Here is a 14,966-nt window from a genome sequence, read left to right on the forward strand (position 1 = left end):
AATTAATATGTGGATTTCGCATTTGTTCACCCATGCTGGTTGCAGCTGGAGTTAAGCCAGAATTAGTTATTCACTTTTAGCTGCACAAAAATAAAGACGTAATTTGTACGCAAATTCGCCATTTTGTGCTCAACCTATTTTGGTGCCGAGAGCATTGCAGCAGTCAGTCGCACCTGCTGGCACCTGATTTGAACCAATGCTGAAAAATACAAAAAAAACTGAGAAGGGAGGAGTTGTTAGACCACAGGTTCTAGACTCTATGTATTTATTTATTCCTCTATGTATTTACTATTTTACCCACTTGTCAAAATGTCTGTGACTGTTTGAAAATGTTCAGAAGGCCCAAGTAGTCCTACCTGCTGTAGTGAAAAAAATTGGACCTGGAGCTCAAGTGTCATATGTTTTTTTCCAGTTTAGAGTGTTAAACTACACCATTATTTCCACTTAAGATCTTAAAGTTTGGTAGGCTACAACCAACAATCAATGATGTATTGATGATGTCTATAGTCTTGTTATTATTTGTTAGATCAAGTGAAAGTGTGTCTTCTGTGAAACCACTCCATGTTTAGGGGGCATATTTTCTTTACAAACTGTTACTGCATCTTAATTATGTTCTGGTATACCCACACAGGCTGTCGCCTATGCCTTATTCCTTTTTACTGTATGCCTATGTTCACACACCATAGATTTATCTTGCAGGAAAAAAATATCAATATGCTAATTTGAGGTCAAATTGAGTTCAATATCACAATAACACCAAAGACCATTTATGGACCATAACCACATTTTAACATATTTGGCTTTTACTTCAAAGGTCAGAAAGGTGCAGCAGAGATGAATTTTTGATTTTAAAGACACCAATTACCAATGCCACATGGCTGCAGTGGAAAACTGTCTATTGATGACAAAGATATGACAAATATCTTTTATCTAGAAAATTGATCTCATTTCATATAGTCTGAAAATCATCTTAAAGCTAATTTTCGAAGAAGAAAAATAGCATGGCTTTTGTCTCTAATAATAAAATTAATTCAGACTGAAAAAAAACTTCTGTACCGTAGTGTTTCCATCAAACTACGATTCATTATGAGGATTATTTGCTGAACACAACATAAGGTTAATACATATAAAAGATTATCTGCAATTGTGCAATCATAAGAACAAAACCAAACCATAACACAAGTCATTTAGAATGCCATTTATGTCATTGACTTTTCAAGAATGTAATACAAATGCATACACATACATTTCACCACCTAAAACCACATTATAACCACTACTGCAATAAACATCACCATACAAATAGAAAAAAATCAGAAGTTGGCTTTAAAGCTTGAGAGGGGTCATGAAGAGCCACACACGCACATGCTCACAAACAAGTTCATATACGCGCACACACACACACACACACACACACACACACACACACACACACACACACACACACACACAGCTTATATAATACAGCAGAAGAGTGGCTCTAAAAAAGGCGTACGGAGGGAGTGTTACAGTATACAGTATAGACAGGAAAAAAGTAACAGCCAAAGTGTCTATAAAACACTTCTTTTTTCTTTCTTTTTTTTTTACAGTTAAGCCAACTTTACTTAATATAAATATTCTTCATCCAAAAGTCAGTGCAGTGCCTTCTGCTCAGGCTTCACCTGGTCCTCAGGCCTGGTCCACTTTCACCAGTCTGTGCTAGACCTGGTCCAAAAAATTACTGTATTCACTTAACACACAATTCCTTTTGCAACAGTTTTGTCTCTGATCTCCCACTTTCTCCATGGTTTATGTGTGTGTGTGTGTGTGAGTGTGTGTGTGTGTGTGAGTGTGTGTCTACATATGTTGTTTTTTTTTGCCACCCAGTACCTCAAAAGTCCAGCTGTGAAGTACAAGAGTTTCAGGGTTTGTTTTTCTACCAATTAGCCAATAGAAAAAGAGATCTACAAATTTACAAGTGTCCATTTGGTTCTTTTCTTCTAAATTCCCTTTTTCCTTAAAAGAAGTTCCCAGATGGAGCAGCTCTATTGGATTCCCCTAAAGAGACACATTGCAAAGACCATGGCAAAGAGCTGAGGAAAGGAAGAAAAAAAGAAATGATTAGCACACAGAAAAAAGATTTAGGATTAATTTTACAGAATTATGGCAAGCATTTGGAGCCTGAACAGCAGTGTATTACTACTGCTCTAGATTACCATTTTATTTAAAATTGGTTACACCCATATCTCAATACGAGCTTCCTTCTTTACACAACAACACTCAATGTGGACTAATCTGCAGACATAATCTAAATTTGCATTGCTTTGACACAAAATACATTCAATGATCACATTTTTCATATTTTATGTTTTGTTTTCTCACTTGTTTCTCTATTTACGGTCAAATAACTGACTAAGGTAAATTAGACTGCAGCATCTACACTGACACAGACATGAACCACTAATTGGGCCATACAAATACTGCCTACTCAGCTGCCAATCAATTTATTACAATTAAATCTTGGTTTATGCACAGTTAGACAACATTCAAAAATAAATAAATAAAATCACAGTGACAGTGTTTTGGCGTCATCAGTGCATTGTTGTTGTGAGACAAACTGTTGTGTTGAGCTGCATGTTGGTAAAGAAAACAGTGTCAAGAAAAAGTAAACTCTGACTGAGACTTGCGCGTAACCATAAAGTCTAATCTATGTTCATGTATCACCAAGTCCCACCACTAGATGGAGATCTTGCCATACAAAGAACTTTCAAACACACATTCAGGCATGTACCCTCTGCTTAATGCAGAATTGAATATTCACATTACTGGAAGGACAAAGAAACAGCTGCTTATGTGATGATTTCACTAAGAGAAAAAACCTTCATACCTCAATGGTCAGCACCACAATGGCAAGCGCTCCAGCCACATAGATGTACAGTTCAAAGTAGTCAACTACTGCAGAGTAACAGCCCTATGGACACACAAAGACATGATGCTCAGCAGAGAATCAATTGGTTATAAATTTGCAGAACTACAGAGACAATAAAGTAACATCACAGCTTTGAATCGAGTGAGGCTCTGAACAAAAGGCCTAGTTTAATGAGTGGAAAGCAGGGCCTCCAGCCTCACTGTCTTTTAATGAGGGCTATTTGTGTGAATGAACAGAAAGAGACACACATTGTGGACATCTCCCATTGTTCAAGTGGTTTGAAAAGTAACAGGTGGAGAGTGTGGTGAAAACCTTTTCCTATCAGCTTTTACTGTAATTAAATTTCACTTTGAGGCTTTCTTTACACACATGGAAGCAGATATGTGGATGTACATGTGTGCAATTGTGAAGCAGACCTCATTTTTAGATATTCATACTCTTATTATACTCTAATTGTTCACGTTTGCTCCACAAAAATCCCAATTTACCAATGTATGCACACATACACACACGCACACGCCCACGCCCACGCACAGACACACGCACACACACGCACAAACACACACACACACACACACACAAACACACACACACACAGACACACACGCTCAGATGCATACATGTACTGGTGTCTCCCCCACACACAGAGAAAGATGGCCTCCCATGACACCCAAAAGTACTAATCAGCCATGGAGGAGTCAGAATGTCCCTGGATGTCACCCCTCAGCTGTCTCCTGCTCTAATTAGGGCTGGAGGTGGTTTGGAAGGAGGGAGAAAGAGAGAGGGCAAGGAAGAGAGAAGATGTCGTGGTAAATGTCAGAAGTTACCTTGTTATTGCGGTACATCATATTGCCTGTTAAGCACTGCTCCTGGCCCATATAGGCCAACTCCCCAGCCTGACTGGCACGCTGGCAGCAGGCTTCTGGCACCATATGATATTGGTTGATCAGCCTGAACAGGCTGTCCTTAAAGTCCTCTGGGCTGTTCACTCCACAGCAGTCAAACTGGTGGGAGGAGAGGAGAAAACAGGAGAAAAAGGCCTTATTTCTGAGTGCCTATTTTGCACTGGTCTGTGGTCCAATTGTACGCAAGCACCAATCCAGCATGAATATTGACCTAAATGTCTAGGATTTTATCTATAAAATATAGCCCCCTGACGCCAGGCTGCAAAATTGACTGTCTCCGCAGACTGTTGGTGAAAGCATTGAGTTGGTAAAAGCTACAGTATGTAAGCTCTTTGCCATGTGTGCTGTGGCCTTACTGTAGTCATGATGGCATTCCACGTGGAGGTGAAGACGTCAGTGTTGTTGTAGCCCTGATAGTGTCTCTTCAGCTCCTTGGTGAAGTACTCTCTGGTCAGCTAAAAAAAAGTAGGCAGCGAGACTAAAGGTTAGTGTCACCACATGGATGATGTCTGTTTCTATCACATCAAAAAAAGTCACTGGACACAAGTGCGCTGATGAGGGAAATACTGAGGCAACTCACATGCTCCCGAAATATGAAGGCCAGGATGGCAGCAGCGAGCTCTGCTAAGAAGATGAGGAGGATGAGCATGAAGAACTGCAATAAGACAAAAGAAATATGAGCGAGTAAGAGAGAGAGGGTAGAAGAAGGTGGATGAGTGGCAGAAAAAGTGCATGTCAGTCAGTTAAAATCACATTCTGGCTGTGCCTGCTTCACTCAGCATTAACTATTCATGGGACTCGAGGCACTAAGGCAAGATCATTTTGTTCTTTTGGCTTTTGGTTTTAAGCATGACAGTCTAAAAAATGATAGAAAAATCAACACATCTGCACACAAACAAGATCAGTAACAGAACAACGTTTTAAATTTGTCAGCCAACTCACAAAGAGGAGCAGACACTTGTTTTCGCGGATGGCTCCACAGCAGCCAAGGAAGCCCAGAAGGAAGAGCATGCCTCCCATGCCCAGGATGATGTAGACACCAGTGAATAGCAGAGGGTTGGCTGCTACAATTTCCCTGAATCCTGTGGGGTCCACCAGTACCCACACTCCCACTCCCAGGAGGAAAGAGCCCCCCAGCTGAGGGAGAGAAAGGAAAGAAGATGCTAGTTTGGCAAAACAGAAATTGGCAGCATTTTAAAAATTAATAAGAACTCAGAGGATAGCTCGGTATCCCCAGTAGCACACAAAACATTCAAAAAGATGTCATATAATGGAAAATAGTTGTATACGTTTTTTCCAGGAAAACATGCTGGTGATGCAAATCTCTGACAGGTTGGGGGGAGAGTTGAGGACAGATAAAAGGCCGGGTATCTACAGAGCCACAATGCCTTTGTGGGGGGTGGGTAGAGATATCTACCCTGCTTCAACTAACCCCCTAACCTGCTAAAGAGATGCACAGCACTGCAGCCTCCATCCTCTCCCATTCTCCCTTTCAGCAAAACTCTATCTTCAGCCACCGTGGGGTGACTCATGTGATTAAGAAAAGAAGGTATTGAGGTAGGGGGTGGAAGAGATCTGAGCCTTACGCACTTCTACCATAAGCCCCTTCTTCCTGTCACAGGGAGAGACCTGTGCTTCTGCAAATGAACTGCTCTTCATGTCTGAGGCAGAGGTTATGGTGTGAGGAGAGAAGGTAGCCATTTTGAAAGCTCAGTGGGCTTGAAAAATGTTGTTGTGTTGCATACATGTGGAATGGTCATAGAGAGAGAGAGAGAAACACAAAGATGTCAGTGAAAAACAGTGTTTTTAAATTGAGTGATTCCAACCGTCAAGTTCATTCTTTGTTCTGCTAGATTACCCCGGCCTTGAACAACCACATCTGAGTAGAGTCTCTAAATGGTTTGGTTGCGCTTAATAAAGCAGAAAAAGAGACAACCTTTCTTACTCAGCCGCCCCCCCCCCCCCCCCCCCCCCCCCCTTTACAGGCTCAGACTAACAGGATTACCCTTGATTGTCTGATCAAGACTGATAAACTCAGGTGCCAGTCACAAACTCTTCATGGCAGAGTGTGCCTCAGATGTGTGTCAGCGCACTGAAATCTAATCAGAAGAGAATTTGATAGAATCAAGATTGCCTCCGTCTAATGAAATGCAAATGTGGCTCCAATAGTCAGGTGGGCAGGGGGCAGCCAGAAGCCCATCTCAATACATTAAATTGACACTAACTTCAGAGATAGCCAGATTAAGGGTCTTTAAAAAAAGAGATGAAAAAATACTTACAAAGATGAGGAAATTGAAGACAAACATGAGGTACTTGATGCAGCTGAGACAGTCACCCTCCATGGCTGTCCCCCGTACTGAAGCCTCTCCCTGCCCCTGAAAAAAGAAACATTAAAAAAAAAACATTAAAACGTGCCACTTAATGAATCCTCTAAAATGCTCACAGTATTCCCGTTCTCCTGCACTCTGGATAGGCTTTTAAATGAAACTGCCAAGAAAATAATACTCTGCTCACATTTTTAATGAGTTCTGTCACTCAAGCCCACAATACAGACTTAAAGGCCTGTCAGTTCATTTGGTCCAATTTCAGTTGAAAATCCTTGTATTATCCCTTTAGGTGTATGGTACCTTGGTAGTCTCTCAGCAATCTAACAAGTAACTACAAGTTGGGGCAACACAATGTATTCCCTACCTGACACAACTCATCTCCCCACACACTGTGACAACTTATGTAATTTTAAAACAGGTGGCCTAAATCCGTATAAGCACAACCTATCTCTGGACAGATAGGGTCCCTAGGTTCGGTGTGACTCCAGGGGCTGTCTATCTCAGAACATTTTAAGGATATGAGTTCTGACTGGGGCTCCATGCGTATTAACTGACAACGTATGGCCTTTACCATGGAGCTTCTTCTACTTAATGTTATGAGAAGCAGGATCCCTGCGCTCCCATCAGCCGAACCCTCTATCTGACACAAATACACTATCCCTGATGAAGGCCAGTCCCGGAGGCACTCCTGGTTAATGAACAACACTTCTCCTGCAACATGGGTGCCTCAGTATCAATGACCCTGTATACCTATATATATCTGATGCACCACAAAGCCATTATTGAAGTGTTTAACCTTCCAAAACTAGAAAGAAGACTTTCCCCTCAGGGAGGACAGGGATTGTCTAAGGAATCATATCCATGTAATCTGCAAAAACTAGTAGAAATAATATGTGGGCAGTTACAACTGCAGTCTCAGTAAAAGAAGAAAATTAATTATTTAGCAGAAATGAACAGTCACTCTTTGCTTTGTAGTTGTGATTATTAATTTTCTCTCCCATAGTGATAGCCAGGATTGAGGCTAAGTAACAAGCAGATTTAAAAGCAACTTCTCAGAAGAATTGTAAATATGGTTACACAACTAGGCAACTAGACACCTCTGATTGAAAAAAGCCTCCTTTTTACTTCTTTTGTCTGTACTTTGTAGTAGGCTTTTCAATGCCTGATGTGCTGTGAAATGACTCCTCTGGGTGATCTCTCTGCTTCTTTGAGGCAGTGGTGAAGCTTGGTGTATGATCGATGCCAGCTTTGATTTCTATCTGATCTTTGAAAGGGCTCTGCAGTCACTCAAAAGGAATTTTAGCCTTGACCCTTTCACCTCTTCCAACACAGAAATTCACACTACCAGGTGAAAAAAAAACCTAATCTCCGCCAAACCATTGTCTTTAACAATAACTGCTCAATTGCTTGCTGCAAATTATTATTACACACAGAAGTATGGCAACTGTGCGAATGAAACAGACATGACCCATGTCTTTTGTTGTCTGATTTTCTTTTATTGTGGTGTGATTGCACTGGTTTGTTTTTCGTCCTGCTTCTAATTTCAAGGTGCAATGAACTACTGAGTAAGATTTGTCTCATTGTTGGCCTATATAATTTACAGTGACAATAAAATTGAACAATACTAAAGATGTGAAGGCGTTTTTGTCTTCTGTTGGAGTGAGCTAACGTAGAATGATAACATTTCCTCCACTCCCCAGCCTAAAGGCTTATAATTGTTTTCCTCTCATTTCTTCCACAGACTCAAGGAAATTGATTTAGAGCTATGGTTTAACACCTCCTCTAAATCATCATAATGATATGCTTAGGTATTGATCACCCCCTTAGTGATACTCTGAGAGCAACCAGTAGCCTTATTGCCAGAGATTAATTCCCCCCCGCCCCTTTACTAGGGCCCACTGAAAGGCCTAATGAGGGCACAGGAGGTCTTAATTGGGATTTGCATGCATTACAGTCTTACTTGAAAAAAGGCACGGCCCTTTTCTCATCCCTCCACTGTTAGTCCTCGGCCCCTATGAAGAGTGCAAACTGTATTTATTGGAGCAGGGATGAAGAGGCGGGACGAGGAGGGGGAGGAATGGGAGAAAAGGGTTGGATGGAAAAACTCTCAGGGCTCAGCTCACATTTCATTCTCCATACAAAATGTCTGATTTCTCTTCCAGCTTCACCCTTTTGCTCTTCGCTCCCATTTCAGGGTCAAACCAACTGTCAGGTCTGGAGCCAATTTTCTTTTCTGCATTAAAATGCATTGGATGCTTAACAATGAAGTGGACTATATGGACCATTCCAGGCTCCAAATAACAAGCCTATGGTGCAAACCAGAAAAGTATAAATCAAACTGCCACAGAGACCCTGGAGAAAGTGCAGAGTAAACAAACTGGTGTATTCCCATGACTCCCATGGGATCGCAGGCCCTCATCGATCTCAGCCCAGCTGTTGTGATCACACCACTCAAGTCTCTCTGAATATTCTGCAGAGTAAATTATGTAGACAAGGGAAACAGGGTTCACGCCCCAGGAGTTTACAACAACACTGACAAATGACTACGAGATTAAAAGCAGATCCTCCTCAGGTGTGCTGCTTTGCTAAGCAAGAATTGTGTCAAGATAAGGAGTTGTGGGGTATTGTGTTTGTATAGCAAAAAACACCTGTTATAAAAATACACGATAAACAGCAGTAAGGAATATTGCATTTCTATATTTGCAGGCAATGTGTTTGTTAGCTGGAAATACTGTATGCATGTCCTCAATCTGACAATCTAAGTGGCAGTACTTGCCCTGAGGTATCCAGTAAATGCCAACTCCTCTACGTCTGCAGTGTCTAGTGTTACCGACATCATGAAATGCCACACTGCACTAAGATCCCATTGTTTACTCTTTTGGCAAAGACCGATCCACAGACAGCTCGGGCTGTGGAGCCAGGCATGGTTGAGTTTGATAGTGAATTAATGAGAAGTGATACTAAATCAAGTTCCCAGTACCGACAGAAGCCAAAGCTCTGTAATGAGGGCAAACCCATCTGACCTACATTCTTCTAAGTATGAAGGGAGGGAATTCTGACACATTGCTAAAGGCCTGTATTCATGCTCAACTCGGAAAACCTCGGATATCTTTGACCGTTGTCTACACTGTCAACCATGATGGTCATGTTAATGTACTGTGGTTAAAAGATAAGGAAGACATAGACTGAATTTAGAGCATTCCATATATAAATAGTACACCCTTGGGTGGTTCTCCTTGAAGTTGACACTTTCGGTACGATTAATGAAGTGAGTCCATATTCCCCTGTTTCACTGGCCACCACCCCGGACAAGTGGATCAGAACCCCCCCCCCCGATAACCAGCCAGTTCACTTTATCTGGAGCGTGAGTCTACATAACAAATAATCATTAATACTGAAACCCTGTTGAGACTATAAGGGTAGGAGCTTGACCCCTTTAAATGTCATTGACCCTTTAAATGATCACCTGCAGCTTAACCCTGGGGATGGCACATTTCGTCCTCTGGCTCCCTGATGCAGCTGGAGCAGGTGCGTTATTCCATCTACTGTATGCCATTCTAAAGCTCTCTCCGGAGTGCGCTAATACCCTCTGACAATGACACTAAGGGACCACACACACATGCCACATCAGCCTTTATCTCAATTAAAAACCCATTTTCATATCTTTCCATGATTTCCTAAATCAGCTGCAGCAAGTAAACACCCCAAAATCCGAATAAAGACAGTCTCCTCTGGTAGTGAGGCTCCCCTGAGGTGCACCATGTCCCTTAATGAACCTCCAATTAGGAGAGAATGAGCCCTGGGCTGTGCTGTCAAACTGAGGAGCTTTGAAGTGTACTGAATGCTAAGCAGCTATAGCACTGTATGTTGCTTTAGAGGGCATGCAGCTTGCAGACAACAGTGAACAACCACAAAGAGAAAGTGTACGAAAGAAGCTCAAAGGCACACAGTGTGTGGGTGTAGCTCACACAGAGAAGACAGTGTAGATATACAGCCGGGTTAGGAAGTTGAAGAAACTGGTTGGTCTTAATGTTGGTAAAATGCTCAGGTGGAGACATACAAATCCTCTAGCCTCAGGCAAGCTTAGCCTAATGAGTTTTTGCTATACATATATTAGAATGGTGAATATGATCAGCTTCTGCACATTACGGGCATTGCTAGTTCACCACAAAAAAGTAGGTAGTCTCTGATGAATTTGCTCTGCCTTGCAAAGCCATTTATCATTTCCATCCATTGTTGCAATACGTGCAGTGAATCTAAACCAGTTCTTATCTGAGCCTGAGAGTGGCGCTCTCCTGACCCATTCAGTTTGGAAATGAGATTGTGTGAAACCCCTGAGGACAGAAGTCCTCTGACCAGGCAGCTGACACACTCCTGAACAAAAGGCTGATTAACTAGAGAAGACTCCCAAAATGAACACATGCACAGTCAGAAACTCACTGACCATGTGTTGTCAACAGCACTGTAGGCCGCATTCTTGACATCCCAGCTGCTCACACATCCAGCTGTTAGTTTAGCACTAACAGTTGCTCATACTCCTACAGAGAAATCGATTACCAAGCTCCTTAGATAAGAAAGATTGGACGGGGGAAGGGCATTGTTAGCTTCTTGGTTAACTAGAGCAGAGGACATGTGATTGAGCTAAGCAGATTTTGGGTTCTATTAAACACTAGTGTGTGTGTGTGTGTGTGTGAGATCCTTGCTCTCTCAAAGCAGGGATTCTCACTTATTTGTGTTGGCACCTCTATCTGGCTGAGTGAAGATACAAACTGGCTGCGCAGGGCTGGATCAATACCAGGCCCATGGCACATAGTCAATGATGCATTGATCCCCTGAAGTTCCAGCATTTAGTCCACTGGTTGTCTGGCAGTAAGGGCATGAGGTGGCAGCTCACAATGAACAATAAACACTTCTGCATCTAACTGCCTGGTAGGACTCAGCGCAGGCTTTTCCAAGCGGGTGCTTTGCAGCATGACACATTGCCATTGGGATTTTCCACAAAAATTTGTTATAACTCAATTCAAAACTAAATGCTCAATGATTACGGTAACAACAAAAGCGGGAATTGTTTTCCTGCAAACCTACTTGTACTTGTGCCTTCTTTTCTGCAAGTTTCCACAATGTTAGTCAAGATCTTCTTATTATGTCAGGGTCATGAGGAGGGCAATACATATTAGTTTGACAAAAAGTTTGCAAAACCAATCAATGATCTCCCCAACTCTAGCTTGACCAGTGTTTGACCCTCAGAAAAATCTCCATGTAAAGAGTTTGCATCACAGATGGCCTGGGCAGAAGTAAACAACGGAAGATTTAAGGAAAGACTACACTTTCGGCCTCAGGGGACTAAACACCAAAAAACTGCTTATAAGTCCAAATATAACCAAATCCTGACAATGGACAGAAATATGAAGGTACGATGAAACAAATAATCAGAGTTGTGACTTCCTTACGGCTCAAATACACATTTTTGTGAATTCCTTTGTGGTTGTCTTTAACATACATTGGAATCTATCCAGCCCTCCAATACGGACGCTGGTCTCCACGGCAACCAGGCTATGTGGGGAGAGTGGCCTTTGTCTGCAGAGCAGTGTTTGGCATCTCCCCTTAGCACCAGTTCCTGTTAGAAAACAAAGGGGAACAGAGCCGAGCACTTTACAACAGCTTGGGCAGTCATTTGTCTAATGAGCGATCACTCACACCCTGTTGTAAGGCCATATGTTAGTTTAAATACAGCTAGTTCACTTGTGTGGAAAGCATATAAGCTTTTTCATCACTTACTGATGACTGCTTGTAGCATATACACACACATTTGAACCCTTATATACTCAGCTGAAGTTCAAGAAAAACAGCAAAAGTACCAGTGTAACCTAATTTGTGTTACAGGCTGGAGTTTTAAACGCAATGCAAAGATTAAAACAAATGCCTTGAGGAAAAAGCGTGTGAATGTTTGTGCCTTAGATGAAAGAGATATCCACGTATATTGGAGGCCTCTTGCAAATAAGAACTTCGTAGAAAAAAAACAGTGTGTGTTAATGCCTGTGAAAATTCATGATTCTGTGATCTTGCCTTGTAATTTGCTTCAGCAGAAGCACCTTGTACTGAATGTGGTTATTAATGTAACTCTGTGACTGTGAGACTATGTGACCATGGAGAAATGCATGCCTACTTGAAGCCTTTATTACATACCTTAAAAGGATAATTTTGATTTATTACTGGATTTACTAGACTGGAGCTTTTAATTACTAACTCCAACTAACCACAATCTCACTCAGGAGATGTAGTTTGCCCAGTTGCAAATGTGGATGCTAAGGTTCAAATTTCCAAGTTCTGATGAGGTTGTTTTGTCAACTCTAAGGTAAAGAATGGACATTAATCTCAAATCCTCATCCAACATGGACAAGAACTGTGAAAATCCAACTTTTGAGGTCAACTGCATGTTCAAAAGCTTAGGAACAGCTATTAGATGGACCTTTTGGGGAGGTTGTTTTGTACTACAGTTTCCAGAAGGTCAAGAGTTAAAGGAGAATTCCAGCCAATTTTCTCAAAAATAGGTAATTGAGCATTGTAGTAGTTATGACCGTATCAGTAACAATCTAATTACATGGAATTACCTATTTTTGAGGAGGATATAAACTGCAATTTGTCACCACAAAGGCAAGACACCAACCACACCACCAGGCCCTCTGGGAATTGTTGTTGGCTGAGGCCAGAAAGTAAGGGACAAAAGCTGCCTGCCCGGCTAAGGGAACTAGCACACAGATCGATTATACCAAGCCTCTTACTCAACTATAGATAGATTGATAACACACAAAATGGATGAGCTAAAAATGCACAAGGAACTGCTGCGTTATGATTTTTTTTTTTTTTTTTTAAAGATTATTTTGGGGCATTTTAGGCCTTTAATGACAGGACAGCTGAGGATATGAAAGGGGAGAGAGAGGGGGAGTGACATGCAGCAAAGGGCCGCAGGCTGGACTCGAACCCGGGCCGGCTGCGTCAAGGAGTTAACCTCTATACATGGGCACCCGCTCTAACCACTGAGCTATCTGGGTGCCCGCGTTATGATTTTCACAAAAGCCTGGCAGAACACACTTATCACTAGCAGCTAATAGCTAATAACGGCAGTGAAGGCTAGCTGTGGTCATGGCTGTCTGCTGGAATTTCAGTTGTAGCCGAAAAAGTAAGCTAACAGTGTGCAGATCGTGTGTGTTAAGAGAAGAGCGGACGCAGAGATATTCATGGAGTTGTTCACAAGGAAAAAGCTTATCGTAGAGTATCGTAACTAGGAGAATATAGCAGATGTACAACACACGGAAGAGCCTTTTGAGTTTTATGGTCGTCCTTATTTATTCAAACCCGAGACAAAGACAAAGAACTTGCCTCATAAAAGTTGGAAAGAACCAGACAGAGGTGCAACAAGGAAACAACAGCTCTTCTTTTCACCGTGTGTGTTTAGCTCTCCGTTTTAGCTACAGAGTGAGACATCACACTTCTATTCCATCTTTGTTGGGAGTCACACACGTTTGTCACGGAAGTAAAGGCTGGACTACGATAGACCTGTTTAGAGCAGTTTGTGAACAGTGTTTTCTATTGGATATGGTAAGTCCCCTTTGCGTGGACTTTGGGCTTTTTCACTTTCTAAACCTATAATGTGCACAAAAAAAGATATACAACACAATAAAGGAAAGGGAAAAAGCCAAAAAGCATAATATGAGCACTTTAAAAAATGAAAAAGAATCTGGTTATAATCGTAAATGACACTTGCATATGTCTGCTTGGCTGCTTTTTGGTTATGTGCTATGACTGATTACAGCTGATGTGTCTGGGTCTAAACTCCCCTTTAACCTTTCAATCTATACATGTCTGCTGCTCAGCCGTGCCTGGAATACTAATATTACAAATACCAATGCAAATCAGAAGCTAACAAAGACCAGTGCTGGCCTTCTGTGGCAGGTAAAGGACAAAAGCACTTGTCTGCCTCTTCGCACGACCCGATGCTGCACCAGCTCTCACCAGCACCGCGCCTCCTGTTGACAGCAACAATGGCTTTGAGGCTGTGCTGTCAGTATCTTACTGAAGAGTCTGTCAACAAGCTCTTTCTGCTGTTTCTCTCGCTGGTTTAACATGTGTCTGCTAGAGTGGATTCACTGCTGGATTTGGTAGAAATCATTCATTGCAACACCCCCATATTACAGATGCTGAGGGAAAACTAAGGTCCGAAATGTGTTTCCCACTGAAGATAAAAGTTTTGGGCATGTGTGCTTTATTTATAGATAAAATAATACCATACCATGTGTATCGGTTTTTGCCTCTCCTTTGTTCAGGTGACGCTGATGACTTCTCTCGGTTCTCTCTCCTCTCCTGTTTTCATGGGCTGTTGGACAGAAGCACAGAGGAAGAAGCAGAGGTCAGGACTGAGCTAATGAAATTAATAAACTGGCACCGGACAGAAGACAGAAAAGTGGCCCATTTGTCTTAGTGTGTGCATTTCCTTTAAGCAGAATGAGACGACGCTTCAAGAAAATGCAGAAATATTCTAGGACACTTAAAATGACAGAGTTGGCATTTATTATGTATGAAGCCCTTGCTTCCAGCAGCAAGCTTATTTAAGACTACATCAGTGTTTTATGTGTGAATGTTTCACTTCTAAGCTGGAAGCAAAACTAACAAGAAAAGAATAAAATAAAAGGTACTACATTTAATAGTGCCCTGTCCAGCCCTGTGTTCTGGGCAGGTTAATGTTTAATATCTGCCTTGAGGTATTTAAATGTGTGCATCTTGTCACTTAATTATCTTTTATTAGAAGACCCATCTCACAACAGTCTC

At 41.8% G+C, this 14,966-nt stretch overlaps 1 protein-coding gene across 1 annotated transcript; it reads right to left on the reverse strand.

Annotated features, from left to right (window-relative positions):
- Positions 1-1,183: 1,183 nt before the first annotated feature.
- tspan18b (tetraspanin 18b) lies at positions 1,184-14,566 on the reverse strand. The gene is made up of 8 exons (XM_034880144.1): positions 14,431-14,566; positions 6,093-6,188; positions 4,756-4,950; positions 4,394-4,468; positions 4,170-4,268; positions 3,736-3,912; positions 2,867-2,950; positions 1,184-2,072 (listed from the first exon to the last, which is right to left on the reverse strand). Exons 1-8 carry the CDS (start codon positions 14,431-14,433, stop codon positions 2,025-2,027), a joined length of 777 nt encoding a protein of 258 aa, XP_034736035.1. The 5' UTR covers positions 14,434-14,566; the 3' UTR covers positions 1,184-2,024.
- Between the last annotated feature and the right edge of the window lie 400 nt (positions 14,567-14,966).

The sequence above is a fragment of the Etheostoma cragini genome, chromosome 8, assembly GCF_013103735.1.
Source record: "Etheostoma cragini isolate CJK2018 chromosome 8, CSU_Ecrag_1.0, whole genome shotgun sequence".
Classification (NCBI taxonomy): domain Eukaryota; kingdom Metazoa; phylum Chordata; class Actinopteri; order Perciformes; family Percidae; genus Etheostoma; species Etheostoma cragini.

What these genes read in the sequence shown, in the direction of transcription:
- tspan18b (XM_034880144.1), bottom strand. An exon ending in TCTTCAATTTCCTCATCTTT is followed by an intron (nt 4,951 to 6,092) that starts GTAAGTATTTTT and finishes TCTCTCCCTCAG; the next exon opens with CTGGGGGGCTCTTTCCTCCT. An exon ending in CCTTCATATTTCGGGAGCAT is followed by an intron (nt 4,269 to 4,393) that starts GTGAGTTGCCTC and finishes ACTTTTTTTTAG; the next exon opens with CTGACCAGAGAGTACTTCAC.